Source organism: Ruditapes philippinarum, unplaced genomic scaffold (assembly GCF_026571515.1).
Source record: "Ruditapes philippinarum isolate M1 unplaced genomic scaffold, ASM2657151v2 ctg67_1_1_1_1, whole genome shotgun sequence".
NCBI lineage: Eukaryota > Metazoa > Mollusca > Bivalvia > Venerida > Veneridae > Ruditapes > Ruditapes philippinarum.
In genome coordinates this window covers 946791-970420 of record NW_026859561.1, presented here as the reverse complement: position 1 = coordinate 970420, position 23630 = coordinate 946791, and the positions used below count along the sequence as shown (strand labels likewise).

The 23630-nt window shown below is 31.9% G+C and overlaps 1 protein-coding gene across 9 annotated transcripts in view; it reads left to right on the top strand.

Moving 5' to 3' along the window:
* Positions 1-305: 305 nt before the first annotated feature.
* The window catches only part of LOC132756987 (protein kinase C and casein kinase substrate in neurons protein 3-like), a 58106-nt gene continuing 34781 nt past the window's right edge, over positions 306-23630 (top strand). For 2 of the 9 annotated variants that reach the window (XM_060748140.1, XM_060748143.1), the window contains exons 1-2: positions 5880-5975; positions 23285-23559. In XM_060748140.1, the coding sequence (XP_060604123.1) occupies positions 5908-5975; positions 23285-23559 (343 nt within the window). In that variant the 5' untranslated portion in view covers positions 5880-5907. Of the gene's footprint in view, positions 386-415; positions 587-4099; positions 4247-5878; positions 5976-6655; positions 6780-6874; positions 7007-23284; positions 23560-23630 lie in introns of those variants that run through there. The other 7 variants (XM_060748145.1, XM_060748146.1, XM_060748141.1 and 4 more) reach the window with 7 other exon arrangements.

Below are 23630 nucleotides of genomic sequence, written 5' to 3'. Positions count from 1 at the left end.
TTATCAGAATTATTAAATATAAATTTCCAACCTGCCTTACTGTAGGGGCGAGATCAAATTTTAGTAAAAAAGATTCAAATGTGTGACTGTTAACTTTGAATACATTTGTGTTTCCTGTTAATCCATAAAGCATTATGCTTTCCCACCACGTTTTGTAATAATAATATTTTTTCATGAAATTCATACAAACTAGTCAAGGGGGATAACCCTTTTTGAACAAATCCAATTTCAAGGGAAATAACCGTATCACAATTTGCTGAAATAACTTTGAGAAAGTCCCCGTAAGGTTTTGGCCAATCAAAAATGTCGTTCTATCAAAACTGACCAATGGACACACCTATCTCGTTCAGCCATTTTGGATTTGACAGCAGAGGCATATATCACAGTAAGTTTGATTAAGTGGCAAATACGTCAATGCAGGTTACATTTCGTGAATGTCTTCCTTATTTACGTAAAATGCAATAAGAAAGACACAACCTTTTTAAATTAAACGCGTAATTCGTTGAAAGAATTTCAATTAAAACTGGTTTTATTTTGGACTTTCTTCGTGAATTGGCTCGGGAGTTTGACACACCTGGAATTTCTGGTATTTCCTAAAAGAAAATATTGTAATTTATCGTTGTTGTCACTTCATTATTTCTCTACACAATATGACATTGCACATTTCTTGGCATTTAAAACTAACTTTTCAGTCTTTACACATATGCCAAATGTATTATGACAGGGGTTTCCTTCTCAGTGGTCAGGTGTTGACATTTTCGCTGTATCAATAAAGCACCTGTCTTTGTAGCTGTGTCTATATTGTTTTTGATAAAGTGAACAGTTGTTTACTTTGTGCTGGAAATGTAAGAAATGCATGTGAATGCCCATTTGTATATATGTAGATATTTCATTAAACAGCTTAACTAAAGTTTAGTAAGTGAAGCAATTAAAGTCTGCTTTTAACAGAAAGGGTTTGACATATTTTACTGTACAGACTTTTCCCCCAAATCCTAATTTTTAATTCTGTGTAGTGAAATATGTTGATAGCACTGCCATTTTAACTTTATATAATACTTAAAAGTCATGTTCCAAAAGTCAAGGGGAAAAAATCACCACTCAAAAATTATTCTTATGTCTCTTTGACAAGTTTTATAAGTTGGCTTAAAGTGGTCAGATCAACAATTTCCATAAAACAATACACAGCTTATTATACAGTACTTAAAAAAAACAAAGAAAAGGCGAGTAATTCTAAATTGTAAACTGTAAAGTCTAATTTTCAATTTAACACTTACAGTCAATATGAAAATATCTTAAATTTTTTGTTTTTATATTTGACAAAACAATTTCAAAAATTCTTTCTTTTCATAAGGTCAAAAGAGATCACCGACAGAATGCCAAGTTAGAACTTAACCACATCCCCCTCCCCCTGTTCTATAGTGCAAATACTGTAAAAAGTCAAAATTAGTGCATGAAATAACAAATGTGCAACTATGCCAAGGAATGTCTGAACCATTCTTAAGATGCAGCGTTATATATACAAAAGTGTACAATTTTAGTTGATATAATATAATTATATTAGACAAGTTAGATGTCATACATGTAAAGAACAGTCTCTATATTGTGTAAAGTATACAGAGTCATAATGTCATAAGTGTGTATAAACTGAATTTTATTATTTGGATCAAGTATCTTGTAAGATTGTTTCTTATGAACACACAGTTGTCATGTTTATTTAGATCATCATCCATGTGGTGAGAGATTACTAAGTTTCCTGTAATTTATTTATGCTACTAAATCATCGAAAATTTACGAAAAATGTGGCCGCAGATAAATCTTAGAAAAACCATAATACTTAAAACTAATATACATTATTGTTATCTGCAATCTTGATTTTATAAGTTTAAATATTTTTTATAGATTATTTGATAGTGTCAATATCATTCATGATTGTCATTGCATGTCATTCATATCCATTTTTTAGTAGGCACAGAAATTTTGCATACTTAATTTATACTTATGCTACAATCATATGGTATCAGAACTAATCTTTACTTAAGTGAATTCACCATTCATCTAGTAATATAATTCCCTGTTCTTCTTGTAATATAATTGACTATTTCTAAGATAGACTTTCATATGTTTGTAATACCCAGTTATTATGCTGCTTGCACATTCTGCTTTATTCTATATAGCGTATTGAGTCACTGCATCCTTGTAAGGTCGTTTTGTTCATTCTATCTACTGTTGTGGTATTGTGCAGGTATTGTTGAATACTCTGTCCAGTCCTATATTTCTTGATACTGACTATCAACAAATCACCTTTTTTCCAATGTAAAATAATGTTGTTACAGTTAATATTGTAAAAGGATTATTGAAATTTTATTTAGAAAGACTGAAAGTTTCTGTTAAAACAGATTTTTTTACTGTGCAAAAATTATGCATTTGGTAACATGCAAACAAAGATATTTACTTGTTCATTGTCTCAGTGAAATACAATATGAAGATTTATCATTCACCTGATGTTAATAAATATGTGATTAACACCAATTTCAATATAATTGTTTTAATTAAAAAAGATAATTATATATCATGATATCTCTAGAAAATAACTGTATAAAATACTTTCCAACTTCCTAGATCCACTAAATAAACTTTTATGTTAAGACAAAATAAAATTATATTAAAGCAAATGTCTTGGAATACATGTAAAAATGTACACCCTTGATAAAGTTACCAGTTTGACTGATAGTAGTTAAACAGTTACATTTAAATGTTACAGTATGTCTGGTATAATTGTCTTGTTAATTAAGTTTCGTTACAAACCAGTGTAGAGATATCAAGTACTAAAATGAAGCAGATTAATACTTGCTTGTTGTGTTACTCTGTGTAAAAGTATATAATTATTGAGTATATAATTATTTTGAGTGGAATCAGAAGCAGGTCTGTGTTCCAGTGGTAACACGCTAGACTTTATCCCTGGGGTCTCCGATTTGATCCTGGCTCTTTTGGAAGGACCTTTATAGGATCCAGGGTAACTGAAATGCAACAACAAAGAAACAGAAAGAAAAAAAATAACCAGACTGAATACACAAACTATTTAAGCTTGATAGAATTAACTTGGCCTCAATATCAGATGAAATAGTGAATATTTAGAAAGAAGAAAATAAAATATATATAGAAATTGAAGAACTGCCATCTGTTTTTCGAAATGATATTAAACAAGGTTAAGTTTTATAGCAACAAAGAGGTGGTAGTATTTATTTAGAGAACTGTTACAATAATTTATGAAATATGTTTTAAGATTGCTTTATTGCTAAAAGGAATTGAATAAAAAAAAACCAAGTCTGTGTAGGATAATTATGTTTACTCTGGAACAGTGCATGTTAAATGCATGTTGTTAAATAGTTTATGCCATCTAATAGCATGATAAATTGTTTGTCATATTTCACTAAAGTGGTAGTTTCCTGAAATATATCACAGTGGCTTTTTAAAAACAATATCACCTCAAAATCTATATCGAAACCCTACATCACCATATCTAATAAGAACACTCAGCTGTCATCAATGATAGAAAAGTTTATACAACTTGTGTAAGCACATACTTGTGTATATATTTGAAATTTTAGCTTCTGTTTTATTTTTTGAGAGATATTTCTGTGGCACATGAATATCTTTGTTCAGGTTAGAGTCTTATACCTTGGGGCTTTGATTACAATTTCAAAATTCAAGTTACATTTCCACTGTATAATACTGTCTACAATTTTGCTCTTAGCTACCTGAATGAATGTTATAGACTTTTCCTGCTATCAATTGACCAGATCATTGGAACAGACCATTGTAACAAATGTAAGTGTCAGGGATTGCAATTTTTAGTAACAACCAACTGAACAGAGTTACTTTGAGTGACAGTCTTGAATGCAGAGGCAGATAGGGTGGCCTGGCTGTATACATGTTAAAGTTGTCATATAGACAATTAATAAGTGATTTCAGCATTGCAAGTTTCTCAGAATGTTTCTTGTAAATCCAATGATTTTATTGGTCTCTAGGGGCATATATGTTTACTAATTCATAATGCATGTATATTTAGTATAGCAATAGATAAGTGTGCTAATTGGAGGCTGTATGGTAAATATTTATTGTACAATTTTCATCCTGTCCATGTAGAAATATGTTAACAGAGACTAAGTATTGATTAGGATTGTTTTTGCTAGGATTTTAACACAATTATGGCATCTATTATCAGGAGATTGTCCAATGTTGAAAGGTTTGAGATTTATATTTTGTATAATTTGTGACTTTTTGTGGTTTAGAAACTATAGATCCCTATAGATTATTACTTGATAAATCATCTATAGATATCATTGAGATTTTAAGTCCTTTATGATCAATCATTTTGTCGATTTTGTTGCCTGGTTTACTTAAGTTGATTTTATTGCCTGGGTAATTTGATTTAATTCTTGTTCCTTACCATGTACATATGAATGCTGAAATGTGAAAAGATTGCAGGAATTGTGCAAAATAAACCCAAGTTGTGCATATCTATGGCCAAAACAAGTAACAGTCAGTAAGTAAACCTAATATATTTCATAGGAACTCTCATTGAAAGAAACGATGCTAAAGACATAATATTTCAACCCTTATAACAAGTATTTCAAGGAAAGGTTCTGTTTTTCAAGATAATTCATGTGAAAGACAGTCTGGCTATCATATTGAAAGCAACTTGACTTTTGTGTTTCCTTGTTATAAAAATAGTATAATAACACATATAAGTCTTAATTGTTCTTGATATTCAGTATACCTGAAACATTTACCAAACTACTAATGTCTTATAACCTTGGAATGAGCAATGAGCACATCAGCTCTGATTCAGACACTTTTTATAATGTAATGCAGATTTTGTTAATAAAGCACCAAGGCCACTAGGCTGGTTGCCTCATGGAATACTATGTTGTATATGCCTAGAAATGCAGACTAGCTTAGCTCTTTACTGGTGGCAAAGGCTTATCACTGTAGAGGGTGTTGAGTTATTTGGTTTTAAGTTGGAACAAGGGCAATTACTAGCTGCTTACTACAAACTTCAGTGCAGTAAAGTCTACATTTTCTTGCTTTCAAGGAAACAGCAACTCAATACGCCTTCCTTGACCATAAAAACTGTGACTTATATATAAGTTTATATAGTATTGCAAGATCATTTATGGTTACTTGTTTTATATAGAAGTTTTAGAAAAAGATGTTCCTCTATGCTTTAGTCTGTCCTAATAATGTATAGTTAATGCATACATTTTTCACAGTTTTATTGCATGCAGAGTATGTAGCAAAATTCCATTCTTTTAAATTTTGAATAACAAGTATTAAAAATTTCAACAGTACAAAAAATTCAGTGAAAAGAATATTTGTTTGTTAAAGATTCAGTGATGACAAATTTTTGGATGTCAGAGATCAAGGTCTAAATTTCTGACTTTACATGTTGATGAATATAACACAGAACTTGAATTGTTTATGTTAAAAGAGACGTTTACATTGTTACAATAGTTGTATCAACAATGAGGAATTTATGTACAGTTTTCCAGTTTTGTGTCTTAACGTTTTTTGTGCAACAAGCAAAGAACGTGATAAACAATGTGTAACATTTCAGTTTGACCGAGATTACAGCTTGATTATACACTCATTTTAATATGACATTTTAAATACGGCAAGGCTGTTTTTTTGCAAGTAAATACCAGCAATTAATTTACATAGGTGTCGTGTAATTTTATGCAAAATTGTGCGCAGAAAGCTTGCTTGAATTCTCTTTAACATGGTAAGAAATGTTGCTTGGTTTTCTTACGAGTTGTTTAGCATTTGCAGAAATTAATATTATGATTGTTTAGATATTGAGACATTTAAGTCAGGCTGTAAGTCTTGGAATTGTAGAATCTTGTTTGTATGGTTTTACTTAGAAGGTTGTCACTGTTAAGTATGGAAGGACTTTTTAGTGATATAGCAGGTTTTGTGTAAGTGATGATATATATATGATGACAGAACCATTTATCAGTTTTAAGGAAAATTAGGTCAAAATACATAATTATACCAATAGAATAGGGTACATTAGACAATATTGATGTGCCAGCTGATCTTGTTCTGTTTGGGTCACTTGGGTAGATTCAGTCAGTGCTGGCAGACAGAGTCTTAGGTCATTGACTGCTGTATTTGTGATCATGTTGGGACTCTGCAAAATTGTTGGCTGCTTAATATTTATATCAATTTTAACTTCAAAAAATTCATTGATGACTAAGCTAAACATTGTTAAAAAAAATTCATTGCTAAATTTGTTCAAATTCATTGTTGACTTTGTTCAAAATTCATTGTTGAATTTGTTCAAAATTCATTGTTGACTTTGTTCCAAATATTTGTTGAATTTGTCAAATATTCAAAGCAGTGAAATATCCAAATTCAGATAAAGCAGGCTTTCAAATTTCAGAAATCAGAAATTTTTACAAAAACCATAAAAAAAAGTAAATAGTTTGTGTGAAACATTAATTTAACTTGATTTGAGTAAATACTTATACAATGTACTGTGTTATGTTAAGGGTCATATCACCTGTATGTAAAAAAGATGCTTCAGTAGTTGAAACAAGTTAAACTTTTTATATTTTTAAACTTTAGACTTATACTGTGTACATAGTTAAAATTTACTGGCATGAAATGTTAGTATATAGGTGTATGACATTGGTGTTTTATGACAATAATACATCAGGAACGAGGGCATTCCTTCATATTTTCTTTGGTGTGTAATACTGGACTAAAGTAATTCGCAGGTAAAGTGTCATTTTAGTATTTTAACGTCCTTTTGACAATGGCTGTGTATAAAATTTCACGGTATGATCAGGAATTTTATTCATGTAGTCATCGAATACTACAGGTGAAATACTATAGTACGGTTAGTTAGGGTAGTGTAAGCACATTTAATAAATACATTTTTCAGCGCTTTTTTAAAAAGGGATTGTTTGTTGCAAGCATAGTTTTGAGCGATGGTTTTAGAGGGGTGAGTAAAGTAGTATATTAAAATTTGTAATTTGTGTGTTCAGGGTTTATTATGATCTTGTAGTATTATAGAATCAGTTTGCAAATTTTTTAACCATTCTATGTTGTTTATAGCCCAGTTTACGCACTGTGAGTTCAGATCATTTTATCGTACATCTGCTCTGAAAATTGCTTGATATGCAAGGGTAATCAATGATTTTCAGTATAATAATGAATTTAATAGTTGCCTCATTCAGAAAATAGTATAAATGTTCGGTCAAACTTGAGATTGCCATTTTCTGAAAGCGGTTCTTAAAGGGTGTGTCACATGAATTGAGTGCAAATTCAAAACATGATATCATTTTGATAGTAAGGTTTGTGTATAAAGATAGTAGTGAATAAAAGATTAGAACTATCTAATTATGACAAGGGTTACATCATGAATAAAATATGTTCAGATCTTTAGGAATGAGGTGTTTTTATCAATATTTTTACAGAATCAGATACTTGCAGCAGTTTTAATATCCTTAATGTTATAATCCTTAAAGTTATTATTGTATTGTAATGAAATTGTTTATGCAATTCTTTTATACTGTGATTTGCTCTGAAACATTTACATATATATATAATGCACTGATATAGTTTTAGGTATGTAGCAGAATAGTTGGAATATAGTTAAAAGTCTTGCAGGAACTATTTGACTTTCGTTCTACACATACATCAGTCCAATTCTTCAGTGGAATACTGTAATATATGTAGCAATGTTAGAGCCCCTGCCGCATGATATGAGTTGTCACCTGGCCATTTTTTTGGTAATTAATCACCTGCTAAATTGAAGAAATTATCCAGCTTCTTTGAAATCTATTGAAAACTTATATACCATTTGCATCTTAACATGTCTTGCTTTTTGACAGTAATTTTGTCTAAATTTTTCTGTTTTTCAAAGATGTTGTCGTTGAAAGTTTCTTATGTGACACTTTCTATAAATGGACAATATTATAGACTGTATTCAAGTCTGGGTTGCAACACTGTCCAAAAAACAAACAAAACAAAAAAACACCCTTTATCACAGAAATTTACCAAATTCAATATATATCAAGACTGTTTTGACAGTTTGCCAAACAGCATCATCCCAATAAAGAGCAATGTGAGGTAAATTTCTTTTGTCCTTCCAAAGAAGATATTTTGGTGCTTTTGTTTCAAATTTTGATTAATCAAATCAGTCTGTTTAACTTTTGAATTTGGCTGTTGTACCATTTTGCATCTTAATTTAATGCAGGTCTTGTTAATTGTTTTGTGGACCTTGGTTTATAGATGGATAGTACGAGTTTGATAGCTTTATCTCCCAACATGATCTGTCAAACTCTACAGGGAAATAAAAACATTAATTGTTATATGAATTGATGAAGTATTAAGTTAAGATTGACAGATAGCATAGAATAATGTAACAGATTTTGTTTTGTTTAACCCAAGAAAAGTTTCGAACCAATGTAACTTATAATGATCGTTCTGAGTACGGTAGTCTTACAAGCTCAGAGTTTGTTTGCTGTTATAGACGAGAGTATAAATTTAAAATGTAAATGTTTGTTGATTTTTCACTCAGTGAAAATTTATAATTGCAAAACAAAAACATAATATCATATACAATGTGTATATAGTTTTTTCTCATTCCCAATCTCTTAAAAATCCTTATTTTCCAAGAATGGTGTACATATTTGGTGAAGGCAATATAGAACTTTGTCCATTGTCAATTCATGTAATCTTGATGAGCGTAACTTAGTTGTAACTAATTGAAAGAATTCAGGGGTTACTGTAGTGAAATAGCTTATTTGTCACCATACATAACATGTATATGAAGCTAGTTTCAAGACTGTAGCTTAAATCCAGATATCTTGTTTCACTGGCTAGAACTTGATTCTGAAATTTTGTTACACTGGCTATAACTAAATCATGAAATTGTGTTTGTGCTTAAATCATTAAATCATGTTACTCGGACTGTAGCTCAAATTATTCAGTTATACTAGCTGGACCTAGTCCTGAAATCTAGTCACTCTTGCTGGAGCGATTTCATATTAAAAGAAATAACCTAGTCATTCATACTTCTTTGTCATTCATACTTTGACTTTCTTAACATTAAGAGTTGAGAAAAGAAGAATCACATGATAAGCTAGCTTTACATTGTTAAATAAGTGGCAGAGGTATCATAATAAAATAAAGACTTTATTACTCGATTTATTTCCTTGCAGTTAACACTAATTAAACTTTTACCACACTTGTAGAATATTAATGAGAAAACTTCATTACTACTACATTACATGAATTGTTCACCTTCAAATTCAAGCTGGTTTTTTGGAAGTAAATTTTTTTGTTAAAATCACCAAGAGTATTACTGATAATTATTTAGGTGTTTTTATCATGAATATTGATAAAAACAGAGAAAGAAAATGAAACCTGGTGACTGTGTTAAGCTTTATTTTTCAAATTTAGACATTTCATGACATACAAGTAGGGCAAATAATGGATGTTATTCATTTGGATTGATTATACTGTTTAATTAAGGAAGTCACAGTCCACTGAATGTTATGGTATTTACAAAATATAGTGATATTGTTCTCGATAAAAAATTTTGCTGTGTTATAGAAAATTGGACTTTGAAAAAAATTGTAGTTTAGATTCTGCTTGTATAAACATTTATTGCCAATGTTCTGAAAATCTCTTCTATTCCCAATGTTCTGAAACTCTCACACACAGTCTTCTATTTCAGATGTTCTGAAAATCTCTTTTATGTGAAATGTTCTTAAACTTTCTTCTATTTCCGAAGTTCTGAAACTGTCTTCTATTTCCGATGTTCTGAAAATATCTTCTTGATCGTGTTAACAATGTCATTGGAATGTAAAATTTTGATTCAATGGTTGAATTAGATTTACATTTAGATGATGTATTTAATCTTGATCTGATATCTTCTGAATGTCCCATTTGTGTACACATCGCACAGCATTGACCGATGTCAAGAAAGTAGACGGGAGTGACCATGGATCTTTCGATTTTACAAAGACTGAATTATGTCAATTCAGTTTTGAATTAAAAGGTAGAAAGTGCCTTAAATCAATTTTCGTTGACATACTGGGTATTGGAATTTGATAGTTGGCTGCACCTAACCTATATTTTAAGGACATATAAATATCTTAAGAATAACAATTGAGGTAGGCATAATTTTGGTATCAGTACACTATAATATCATAGGCGATCTTGTTACATCGTTCTATTTACGCTTCGGTGATGATTGTTTTCGACCCTAAGGGCATTTCCTTTTAAAGCAAGAGGTGAATTTTAAAATAAACTGGAGTTTAACAAAAATTTTATGTCGAGTGATTGATGGTAGGTGAAATGACAGACGTTCTTGATAGTTTGTGTACAATATCGTTGATTTAACGCAGTTGTTGTTTTTCTACTTCGAAATAAGAGCAAGAATTGTTAAAATGTTCATACATGTAATATTATAATACTTGTACATTTGCATCATTATTTTATTATGATATTATTTTTTTTTCCCTAGTTTTCAATGATCTCTAAAATGTATAGCTGCAGCAATTAGTTTTTATTTTGACGTCAGAACTTTTTGTATGATAGTACCTGAGGGAAATTATATTGTTAATCTTATCAAACAATATGGACTTATATCGTATTTATCACACCTAAGAAAAAATTTTCAAAGTAAATATTATGATTACATTTATGCAGTGGCGGACTTATTTAAACTTAAATTTCTGTTTTGAATTTGCCACACAGATGCACATACAGTATTTTATGAGTCTAATAATATTTCCCAGTTTAGAGAGTTAACGTACAATATCAAAGGATCGCAGTTATGACCAGTTTAGGTTTATTAACAGTCAATAAATTGCAAACAGTCAATAAAACCTTATGACATATACTGGTATAAAATCACCCTTGTCAGGGCCGATGATTCTTTAGTATCTTAAATTGTAACGCTCTGTGTCATTCAATACACAACAAAAGCACTACATTATCAAAAATGAACAACTGTTTACAACCAGTGTGAAGTTCGTATTAGACTAAAGATTTGTGGTTGCTAAATTCATGGTATTCCGGTGGATTATTTTCCTCCATTTAACGAGCATTACTTTTTTTCGTTAAAGGCTATTTTAGGGTTTGCAAGAGTTTAAGCAGTGGTAGAAAATGAATATTGATAACTTCCATTGAGCTCCAAGTATTGAAAATCTATGCTTTGGTGCTTCATTCTTATTAATGGTGTAACAAAAAGAGCTTTTTCCTTGATGCTTGAAACAGTTCAAAATTTGTGAATTCGACCTATTTGAACTGTATGATCTAAGGATATTTTATTTTTTGGATATTAAAGAAAAAGGTAAGTACATTATTTTTGGAAAGAAAATAATTATATTGTCTTAAAAAGGCCTGTTTTGATGGAAGCTGTACATATTTTATGCATACTTTTTTTAAATGAATAAAACCAAGGTTTATACATATATTCTGTTTATAATTAGTAATTTTAGAAAGAGCTGAGAATTTAGAACATGCTTCTTCATTGTTATTCACTTCAAGAAGGTTTTATTGTTTTATTGCTAGGAGTTCACTGCTAAGTTCACCTTATAATCATGATGGATTCACTGATCGTAATTGACTGAATGTGAAGTTATGTGCCTATTGTGTATGAAGCTTTAAAGATTCACTTTCAACAAAGTAATTTTCAAATCTGGGTGAAAGAATTTACAAATCTTTTGAGATTTCATATTGTAGAGATAACTGTAGTGTTTCACTTATCCTTAATGATCTATCTAATGTTAGATTATTAATTTTAAAACTCCAAGCATTTCTCCCTATTTTCATATTCAGTTATAATGATGATATGAAATATTTTTATGGGTTTTAAGTTTTGTTTTGATCTTGTTTTCCACTTTTTGTAACATTTAATGCATGAAAAGAGAAATTATAACACATTTCTGCAGAGTTGGTAATATTTCTATAGATATTGAATTGAAATCTGAAAAAAAGAACTGTATTATTTTGAGAATTGTATATTTATTGACACCATAGGGTTTAGCTTAGCACTGGAATCTGATCATTATTTAGACGAAAATCTTCCCTGCATCTGCTGATAAAAGTTATTTATATGAAACTTCCTACCTTGCCGATTAAACACAGTTTATTAATTAAGGTATTGAGATTTATAGACACATTTTCAAGTTCAATTAAACTAAATTGCTTTCATGTCCCTTGGTAAAAGGAAAATGTTGTAATGTACAATAAACTTAATGAATATGTGTGGAGAAAACAATTAAATGATTACACTTTAACCAGCTTGAGTGGACAGTGGTAGGCCTATGCCACCGGTACTATACCAGTCAGTATAGTGCCCGGCCAGCTGGTACATCAGTACTGTCTGATCAGATGTGTGGTAGTTGTGTTGGTAGTTCACACTTGTTGGGATCACAACAGTTGGCCATATTGAATTTACCAGAGCACAGTTCAGCCACTACATCATTCCTGGGCAGAGTGTCAAGCTGTTTACCAGTACTAGTTCCCTTTACTTTTGCAAAGAACTGCTTACTTTAGTACATGCCAGAGCTTTAGGTACAGTGCAAATGACCGTAGAAAAGATTTCTATGATCAATCACAACGAAAGTGACCTACACCGTCCTGGAATCAAACCCAGGTCACTCGATTCATAGTCCAACTCTGGACAGCTTCTGATCAGGTGTTATACTGCTGTCATTTTGATATTGAAATCCCTCTAACTTTAAATGGGCTGTTCAAAATTCAAAGCAGGATACCTTGGACAAGTCCAATTTTCATAAAAAGTTAAAAAATTCTATTTAATTTTATATTGAAAGTCCTTAACGTCAACAATGGGCAGTTTTCAAATCAAGATCAGAGCAAATCTGTTACACAAATTCAGCAGTGTAAAAGTTATATATCAGTTTAAATATTTTTCGCCCATATTCATGCTTTTTTTCCAAATACAATATATATGCGCTCAGTTTGTCATACAGATTTATAAATATCATACAATGAGGTTAAAATAGCCCCGCTTTATTGACATTCCTGCTTCACTATAACAAATATAAGATTAAAGTTTTTACTTACTGTAGTTAGATATGTTTAAACGGACATTTGGGGCAGTTAACAGTGTCTTTGATGGTCCCAGATGATATATTATCAATTTGTTTTGCTGTGATGCCTCCCTAAATAAGTATTGCTGACATTTCAGTTTATATACAAGTTCAAAGAGTCATTGTTTTATATATGTGTCTAGTTTGTAAAGTTTTCTCAGGTTAGCTTTAAACAGGAGGGCTATGGTATTACTCTAAAAATTAGCTTTAAACAGAATGTCTAAAGGGCTATGGTATTTCTAATATACAGTTCGCTTTTAAAGGAAAGGCTGTGGTATCACCCAAGCCTGATGATTCACATAAGTGCACGGTTTGTGCAAACACCACTAGCAAAATTAATATAGTGTACCATCGTGACATAACGTCTCCTTAGTTCAGTAACGCATTAAGTTTGTCTAAATTTAATAAGAGTTAACCAGTTATTGCACTAAGGGGATGATAAACAGTTTTAGTACGGTAACCTTAACAGTATTTCTGTTTTCCAAATTTGTTAAAAAAAACTTTTACTACCAAAATTGAAGACTCCCATTTCAAATAGATTTTTTTCCCTCTAATTGAAATATTGCTAATGAGACCTTGATTGATACAAAATGTCTAGTTTCAAGAAAATATAGATCATATTATCTAATTGCCTTGGAGACAATTTCCAGTTATAATTAATGTCAGATCAAGCAGTTAGTGTATCAACTTGACATGTTTTCCTATCAGAGTGTAATATCAAAAATTAAAGCACACCTATATGATATTATATCAGTGTTATATCACATGCTGACAGCTCCACCCTTCAGGCATGCAGGTCTTTATGGGAGAGTTTTTAAGTGTTTTTTGATAAAAAAAAATTTTTAAGTATTTTTCTTTCAGAAGTGGTGTATAAAGTTTTATGACAAGTGGATTTAAAATATTTGTTGGAGAGATAAATGGAGTGGTGTTGTATCAAGGACTGGTGAGCCAGATATAGTTTCACTCTGTCCTATTATTATTGAAGTAGTGATAAAAACCCAACTACTAAGCTTCTGAATTTCTTATGAGTGTTTAGAAAAAAATATCAGCTTCAATTGCATTGAAAAAGTTGGTGTTCCTTTGTTAACTAAACTTAAATTACCAATAAATGTAAAATGATCATGCATTGATTGTAGGTCTTACCTATTTATTTGTCATATGATGATAAAGAACATTGCTTCTGTATTTATATTTTTTATATATAACTCAGTGTGTATTATAGATTTCATGATAAGGAAGTTGAAATTAATATTGGTCATTACTTCATTGGTATTAGAGGGAAGTAGAAGATTAGTCTCATTCCAGAATTTCCTCCAGGAACAAGAAAGTATTATCATATTGATTGTAGGTTCTAAAAGTTGTGATTATTAAGAAAATTGTGTGAGTGACAAGGAGGTATTTATTCATTCAAGTGTGTAATTAGAGGGAGAAAAAAGAGAAGTTTGTTGCTAACTCGAAGCTATACATAGATTTTCCTTGATTTTGAGTCCATCAATCTGTATGTGAAGGAGGGATGTCATGTATAATTGTACGTATTTTTAAAAGAGTACATTCAAGAATATTGAAAGTTCTTGCCGAGTTAAATTATTTACATGATCAGCAAGTGTTCAGATTGTTTAGACAGGCCTGTTTGTTGTGTCTTTCAGGCGCTGTAGATTCTTCATTATAAGCTCTTTTAGGATATTAACCCTTATAGCACCTAATATCCTAAAATGGACTTCCTTCAAATCTGGACAAGACCTTTGATCTTTCTTACGGAAAATTTCCAAAAATAAAGGTGCTTAATGATAAGCAAACACTGCAGACTATTATCAGACAGCACAGCTGATCTTGTTCTGCAATGGTCACATTGGAAGAATAAATTGCTGCAAGGAAGCTAAGGATTTAATAAACCCTAGAGTTAATAAAGAATATTTACACATTCTTAAACCAGGAAAAAAAAACTTACAGTTATTTTTGCTGAGTCATAATAACAAGGTTATTTTATACACAAAATCAAAATATGAAACCAGAAAGCTGTGGTTTTGAAGCTGCCCTCGCATGATTCATGAAACATTTTTACATTCCCATAACTATCATTCACGTTGCACTAAATACCATTAATTGCTTCCTCGTATTGGTGTATATACATGGTGAAAACATACATGCTTAGTTATGTTTGTTGAAAACGTGGGACAGGTGAAACACTTTCCTGCTTGTTTGTCTCATGTAACTGTCAAATACATCATAAACATGGTGTAATCTAATGACCATAATTGACTATACACCAAGGGGCACTTGATCAATATTAATGGTCAAATTAAAGGTATATTAACTGACTTGTTTTGTAAACAAATGGTAATTAATAAAAGACAACATATTCTGCTGAATTGACTTCATTCTTGATACAATGTAGTTAGTTATAGGTATAACAGTTAATAAATTATCATAAAGAGCTCAATGTGTTTAAATATCTATTAAGAGCATATTACCATTCCAATTATCAGGACATTGTATGAACCATATATACTGTTATTACTATAAAATTCTTTTTATTGGAAAGAAAAACATTGAACTTTGATATTGATTTCTTTTTACTTTAAGCCTTAAAAAAATTGGGTGAAGTTGCAAACTTTACACAAATAGACTTTTTACACATTAAAATTTCACTCATTTTAAGTTTTTAAACTGTTAACATAAAGAAAAGTTATATTGCCTTGCTTAAAATATGGTTTAAGCTGAATTAGATTAATATCTGTAGTAAGTGCCATGCAATAAGTACAAGGCTAATAAGCACAACTTTGGCTCATACTTTGTCCTTGTCAGTCTTTCTTTTGTTTGCAGTCCATTACACTTTGAATGGACTTTCACATTCAGAGCTACACAAGAAAATACCATAGCCAATAGTTTAATTAAAATGATGTAATGTATTTTTGACCAATAGAAATTTCAGCTTTTTACTAAGTTGAAAAATCATTAACTAACTTTAAATGTTTAATAAAATAGATATGAAAACTGATCATCCCTGTTTTATCACATATTTGTAAGATTATTTATCTGCTTGGCCAGATATCATCCTAGTTTAATACAAATTTTAGATGTTTATGACATAGTTTTATGACTTACATGTTAAAATCTGTATAGTATTTATCACATAGTATGAGGAGTAGATATCAAACTTCATGATATTCATAAGCAAAGCATTTTATCATATTGGCTCATGTGAGCTATTTGTATTGATGGTTGTTTGTTGTTCATTGGTCATTGTTTGTTGATTGGTCAGGTGCAAGCAGGAGTGTAAAAATGGAGATTCTTTTAAAAAAAATCTAATAGAACTTAATGAATATAGAACTACATAAAATAATCAAATTCTTGTTTGTCCAGGTAGATTGGATAAATTTTGATATCGTGAGTGATGCTTGATATATTTGATAATGCCAGAATGCTGAACCTAAACGTTATGTAACCATGATAGGTAAAGGCATATTGTATGGCTATTTAACAAGTAAAATTAGCGAATGAGTTAGGGCTTAACCTTCGATTACATTCATATCACTTAGGTTATCTACTTGAATTAAAATCCTCTAAAAAACAATTATAAAAGTAAATATTTGCTAATTGGAAGGTATCTAATTATCGTCAGAACGTATTACAATGGCTTGATGTGTATTGAAATGATTATTTATGTCATAAGTTTGATATTATTATTTATGACATAAGTGAACAAATTTAAAAGCAACATGATGTTTTGATGTAAATTTTGTGCATTTGTCAACTTTAAAGCTATTATCCAGGAACAGGAAACAAGACTATATCTTTTATGATGTACCTGTGGTATATAGGCATTTTTTTTTCTCCAACTAAGTTGTGGAAAATTTGTTACCATATGTTACAGAATAATATCTAGGAAATACTGTTTCATTATCCCAGAAAGTTGTTGGTACTTCTCTGGTGCTTGCTTGTACCTGAAATGTATGCATGAAGCGTCACAGAAAAGAGTTCCCTGCATCAGAAATAAATTTGTAAAGTCGATCATTCAGTATTGAACCAAACAAAATAAAAACTACATGTTCTGCAGTGTCTTGTAGTTGAGCATTTCTTTGCATGATTAACTGACATATATCTTGCTGGGATTGATCAATTCCTACAGAGTTTTTGTAATAGGAGCTCTTAACTTTTGTTAATTCCCATCATGCATTATTTGACCTCTAGCTTGGTCCATCTTTATCACTTATGGTATTGATCATGGTGTCTTACTTCCAGAAATTAGGGCAAACATTTTATGTATGTGATTTATCCAATAATGATTGTATTGTTTTGTCCTCAGTTCTGTTTTTTTTATGCCAAAGACTTAGCTCGATCAATGTTTTTAGTGTTTGAGAAAAGACTTTGTATGTGTATGAGTATTGCTGTGTGTTAAATAAGGTATGATTTGCTGACATCCCTGCTAGTTGGATTTTTGATTAATGTCTAAATTTTTATCTTTGTCTGATTTGTAGGCATTGTCGACATTGCTGCCTTAAAATTTAAGTAATTGAGCTATAGATTAATGTTTTTTCTTTGATTTAGGATATCAGATTCCTTTGCTTTCAGTTTCTTGTTCAAACCAACTGGGTCTTTAGCTGGGTTTTATCAGATGTAAAGTTGGCTTGGCTTATCAGATGTAAAGTTGGCTGGGTTTTATCAGATGTAAAGTTGGCTGAGCTTATCAGATGTTAAGTTGGCTGAGCTTATCAGATGTAAAGTTGGCTGGGCTTATCAGACGTAAAGTTGGTTGGGCTTATCAGATGTAAAGTTGGCTGTGCTTATCATATGTAAAGTTGGCTGGGCTTATCAGATGTAATGTTGGCTGGGCTTATCAGATGTAAAGTTGGCTGGGCTTATCAGAATGATGTTAAGTTGGCTGTGTTTATCAGATGTAAAGTTGGCTGGGCTTATCAGATGCAAAGTTGGCTGGGCTTATCAGATGCAAAGTTGGCTGGGCTTATCAGATGTAAAGTTGGCTTGGCTTATCAGATACAAAGTTGGCTGAGCTTATCAGACGTAAAGTTGGCTGAGCTTATCAGATGTAAAGTTGACTTGGGTTATCAGATGTAAAGTTGGCTGGGCTTATCAGATGTAAAGTTGACTTGGGTTATCAGATGTAAAGTTGGCTGAGCTTATCAGATGTAAAGTTGGCTGAGCTTATCAGATGTAAAGTTGGCTGAGCTTATCAGATGTAAAGTTGGCTGAGCTTATCAGATGTAAAGTTGGCTGAGCTTATCAGGTGTAAAGTTGGCTGGGCTTATCAGGTGTAAAGTTGGCTGGGCTTATCAGATGTAAAGTTGGCTGGGCTTATCAGATGTAAAGTTGGCTGAGCTTATCAGATGTAAAGTTGGCTGTGCTTATCAGATGTAAAGTTGGTTAAGCTGTAAAGTTGGTTGAGCCTATCAGATGTAAAGTTGGCTGAGCTTATCAGATATAAAGTTGGCTGAGCTTATCAGATGTAAAGTTGGTTGATCTTATCAGATGTAATTTTGGTTGAGCTTATCAGATGTAAAGTTGGCTTGGCTTATCAGATGTAAAGTTGGTTGAGCTTATCAGATGTAAAGTTGGTTGAGCTTATCAGATGTAAAGTTGGCTGAGTTTATAAGATGTAAAGTTGGCTTGGCTTATCAGATGTATAGTTGGCTGAGCTTATCAGATGTAAAGTTGGCTGAGCTTATCAGATGTAAAGTTGGCTGTGCTTATCAGATGTAAAGTTGGTTGAGCTTATCAGATGTAAAGTTGGCGGCTTGGCTTATCAGATGTAAAGTTGGCTTGGCTTATCAGATGTAAAGTTGGTTGAGCTTATCAGATGTAAAGTTGACTTGGCTTATCAGATGTAAAGTTGGTTGAGCTTATCAGATGCAAAGTCGGCTGAGCTTATCAGATGTAAAGTTGGCTGAGCTTATCAGATGTAAAGTTGGCTGTGCTTATCAGATGTAAAGTTGGCTGAGTTTTATCAGATGCAAAGTTGGCTGAGCTTATCAGATGTAAAGTTGGCTGAGTTTTATCAGATGGTAAAGTTGGCTGTGCTTATTAGATCCAAAGTTGGCTGTGCTTATTAGATGCAAAGTTGGCTGAGCTTATCAGATGTAAAGTTGGATGTGCTTATCAGATGCAAAGTTAGCTGGGCATGTTATACTTTGGCTGTTTTGTTGTATTTATATAATATACAAAAATTCTCAAAGTTACCATACATTAGAATCTCTATATGTGATTTGTTTTCTTCCTTAAAAGAGGAACAGTTTTTCCTGATTTATTTTGACTGACAATCCGCTGTGATTAATAGCTAGACTGATGCCAAGTCAAATTAATGATTGGCATAGCGACTTTCTTCTGGAAATATTATTACCAAATAAAGATTTGGTATTCATAAGACAGCATAATTCTTGTGCCAGTTGTTTTTGATGAGCAAGAAAAATGTTAGTTAAATGACAGTAGACCAATGTATCAAGAATATTGAATAAGAACGGTAGAAAATTGTGTCTTCCAGGCCACTGAATATATAACAAGATTTTTTATTATTTCATTACTCGAGAAAAGAACCCATAGCCTAAAATCTTGAGGTAATAGCTCCATATTTTGGATAAAAACATCTTGTAAACAAAATTTGAAGTTTATATGGTTTAAGTCAGTCACTTGGGACAAAGAAATATTTGCCCTTAGTAACTTTTCCTGTGCTTTAATTTTTGTCAAAGCAGTATCTGGGATATCCATTAGTTTCACCGGAACAATAAATTATGTTTAGTGAAGATTTTTAAAGTGATCGTCAATCTTTCAGTAATCCTCATTCTTTCCTCTAAGGATTTAACTTATTTCTAATGGCTTACCTCTTCTTACCTCCCTTGAGAGTCTCAGATGACTGATTAAATTACAGTGCTAAACTTTTCATAACCATTCTTCTGTTGTTTAACATTATCAAATTTCCCTGCATTTTGCCATAAAATTTTGAGAGTTGTTGTTGTGTTCAAGTTGCAAAAGGGCTTGCTTGAAGGAATGAAAGAGTTATTTCTGATAAAAGTGATTAATGCATTGGGAGATTTGTCTGTTATATTGGGAGGCAGATTTGTCTTGTTATTTGGAAAGCATACTTTTTATATGAAAAACAAGTAAATCTAATACAGACTATGAATTTTACATGGCATTTTGGAAAACAAGCAGTCATTTTGTCTGGTAGCTGAAATTTTGAAGTACTGAATGATAAATTCTTTGCTAAAATGTAACCTTGAAATAACAAGAACTATTCTAGAGGCAATAAAGTAAAATTGTTTTAGCATTTTGGAAGGGCAATTCAGCAAATGTTTAAAATATAAAAAGTGTATCTACTCTTATTATGGTTGTAATAAAGGAATTATGCATTATATATAAACAGTAAACATACAGTTAGAACTTCCTTATTCATTTATATAGATATATGATAAGATCATGTTTTTTTATGCCACCGCAGCATCTGCGATGCGGTGGCATATAGCGATTCACCTGTGTGTATGTATGTGTGTGTGTGTGTTTGTTTGTTTGTTTGTGTGTGTGTGTGTTATATAGATTATATAGTGAACTTAAAAAATCTTCTTGTGAAAAACCACTAGTCCAATTTCAACCAAACTTGGCAGGATTGATCCTTGGGTGAAGGGCTTCCAAGGTTGTTCAAAGAATTTCATTCCATGCAGAAATCTGGTTGCCATGGCAACCAAAAGGAATTATAAGAATAAATTAAAAAAATCTTCTTGTAAAGATCCAAAAGGCCTAGAGCTTAGATATTTTGCATAAAGCATTGTCTGGTAGACCTCTACCAAGATTGTTCAAATTATAGCCCTGGGGTCAAAATCGGCCCCGCCCCGGGGGTCATTGATTCTCACTCAATATAAATATAGTAAAAACATAAAATACCTTCCTGTAAAGACCCTAAAGGCCTAGAGCTTAGATATTTTGCATAAGGCATTGTCTGGTATAAATCTACCAAGATTGTTCAAATTATAGCCCTGGGGTCAAAATCGGCCCTGTCCCGGGGGTCATTGATTTTCACTATATGTACATATAGTAAAAACTTAAAATCCTTCTTGTAAAGACCAAAACGGCCTAGAGCTTAGATATTTTGCATAAGGCATTGTCTGGTAGACCTCTACCCAAACTGTTCAAATTATAGCCCTGGGGTCAAAATCGGCCCCGCCCCGGGGGTCATTGGTTTTCCTTATATGTATATAGTAAAAACTTTAAAAAAATTCTTCTAGCAATTCACAAATGCTAGAGGTTAGATATTTTGCATGAAACATTGTGAAGTGAACTTCTAGCAAGATTGTTCAAATTATAGCCCTGGGGTGAAAATTGCTCCCGCCCCGGGGGTCATTAATTTTCAATAATTTTATATACATATAGTAAAAAATCAAAAAAATCTTATTGTCTGAAGGTACAAGGCCTAGAGCTTTAATATTTGTTAAATGATATCATCTATAGGTACTCTACCAAAGTTGTTCAAATTTTGCCTCTAGTGTCAAAATTAGCCCTGCCCCGGGGGCCATAGGTTTTCCTTATATGTATTTTGTAAAAACTTAAAAAAATCATCTTCTCTAAATTTACAAAGGCTAGAGTTAAGATATTTTTCATGAAACATTATGTAGTGAACCTCTAGCAAGATTATAGCCCTGGGGTCAAAATTGGCCCTGCCCAGGGGCAGTGATTCTCATTATGTACACATAGTAAAAACAGAAAATAAAACAAATGTTTTCTGAATGGGAGAAAGCTACAACTTAGATATTTGACTTGAAATGTTGTTTGGTGGACTGTATCAAGATTGTTTTGAATTAAATCCTTGGGTCCAAAATTTTGCCTTGCCCAAGGGGACAATTTTGACCATGTGCACAGTTTTAGTTGTAAAATTGAACTTTGATATCAGGTGACCTAGATTTTGATGATGTGACCTACTTTCTTGTCCTTTGATGTACAGCTATGAAATTTGAACCATGTGCACAGATTAGGATGTAAAGTGAACTTTGATTTCAGCTGACCTAGATTTTTACAAAGTGTCTTACTGTGTTGCATTTGATGTAGTCATGATTTTGTTTGTTTAATTTTACGCCTTTTTCAACAGTATTTCAGTCATATAGGCGGGTAGTTTCCTAACCATCGTTCCTGGAGAGTTACACCAGTACTAGACTACCTTCCTCCGCGCTAAACTACCAAAGCATCTCCCGGGGATCGAACCCACTCCAGAGAGGTAACTGGATTAGAAGTCATCGACTCTAACCCCTCGACCACGGAGGCGGTCCAATATAGTCATGAAATAGGCTGTGTGAAATATGACCTTCACCACCTAATTAACTAGACTCGAGTGCATTGATATATTCCCATTCTGATCTTTTATTGAGTTAACAACAGATTTAACCACTAATCTGATATTTAGAATTAGATAGGTCAGGGATCTATGCATAATGACAATCTTCAAAATTGTATAGAAACAAAAAAAAAATCTGTTCCTACACTACTATTTAGTGTTGTATTAATGCGGTGGCATAGCATTTTTCTCAAATGCAATCTTGTTTGGCATTCTTTTTTATTAGTGACTAAGCTCTTGTCTTCTTTTACTTCCTCATTGGAAATTTGTACCATAATTGTCATGGTCATTAAACATATATATGGTTACCAATGATTATAATGATCTGAACTTGACTTTCAATAAGAAAGCATGCCAGATTGGTTCAGTGGTTTGTAAGGGTTCCGTGCCAGTTTAAAAAATTTTGGATAACATGTAAGGAAACCCCCTTGTCAAATTTGTTATTAAAATGCTCTGATTCTATTTTTATAGCATAATGTGCCAAAAACAATCACTTTACATTTAGTTTAATTTAACCTGTGCATGTCATATTGCAATCTTAACTAGGATTTACTTGTCTGATGGTTATTTTTGAGGCTCTTTGGAAGCTCAAGAACAAGGGACATCTTCAGTCCTGTTTCTTAGTCAAATTCACTTAATTGATTAAAAGGCTATTCCAATTAATGATTTTGGTCATAATATAAAAGATTCCGCTGGATTTCATCGTCTTATTTCAGTATGAGAAATCCATTCACACATGATATTCGCACAATATTTTCGTTCAGGGTAAAGTAAATCAGTGAATTTTGACATTGAAAATGCCTTGTTTATGTTTCAGAGGTAAAGTAACACGGGTATCACAAGAGCGAACAAAAGAGACCAGCAGTGCCATTGGCGAAATGTCGATAAACAACGGGGACGATCCGGTGCAAGCTTCCAGCGATAGTTTTTGGGAAGTGGGAAAATACGTGAGAACTGTCAACAGAATTGATAATGGATACAAACTTTGTAGTAGTTTAAAACAGTTAATTACCTCAAGAGCTGATATAGAACGAGGATATGCCAAACAGTTAAGCCAGTGGTCGAAAAAATGGAATGATTTCCTAGACAAAGGTATGTTCTGAACTTTAAAGGGATTCCACTAAGGTTTTTTGACAATGAAGAGACTGGTTACTATTTTCCGA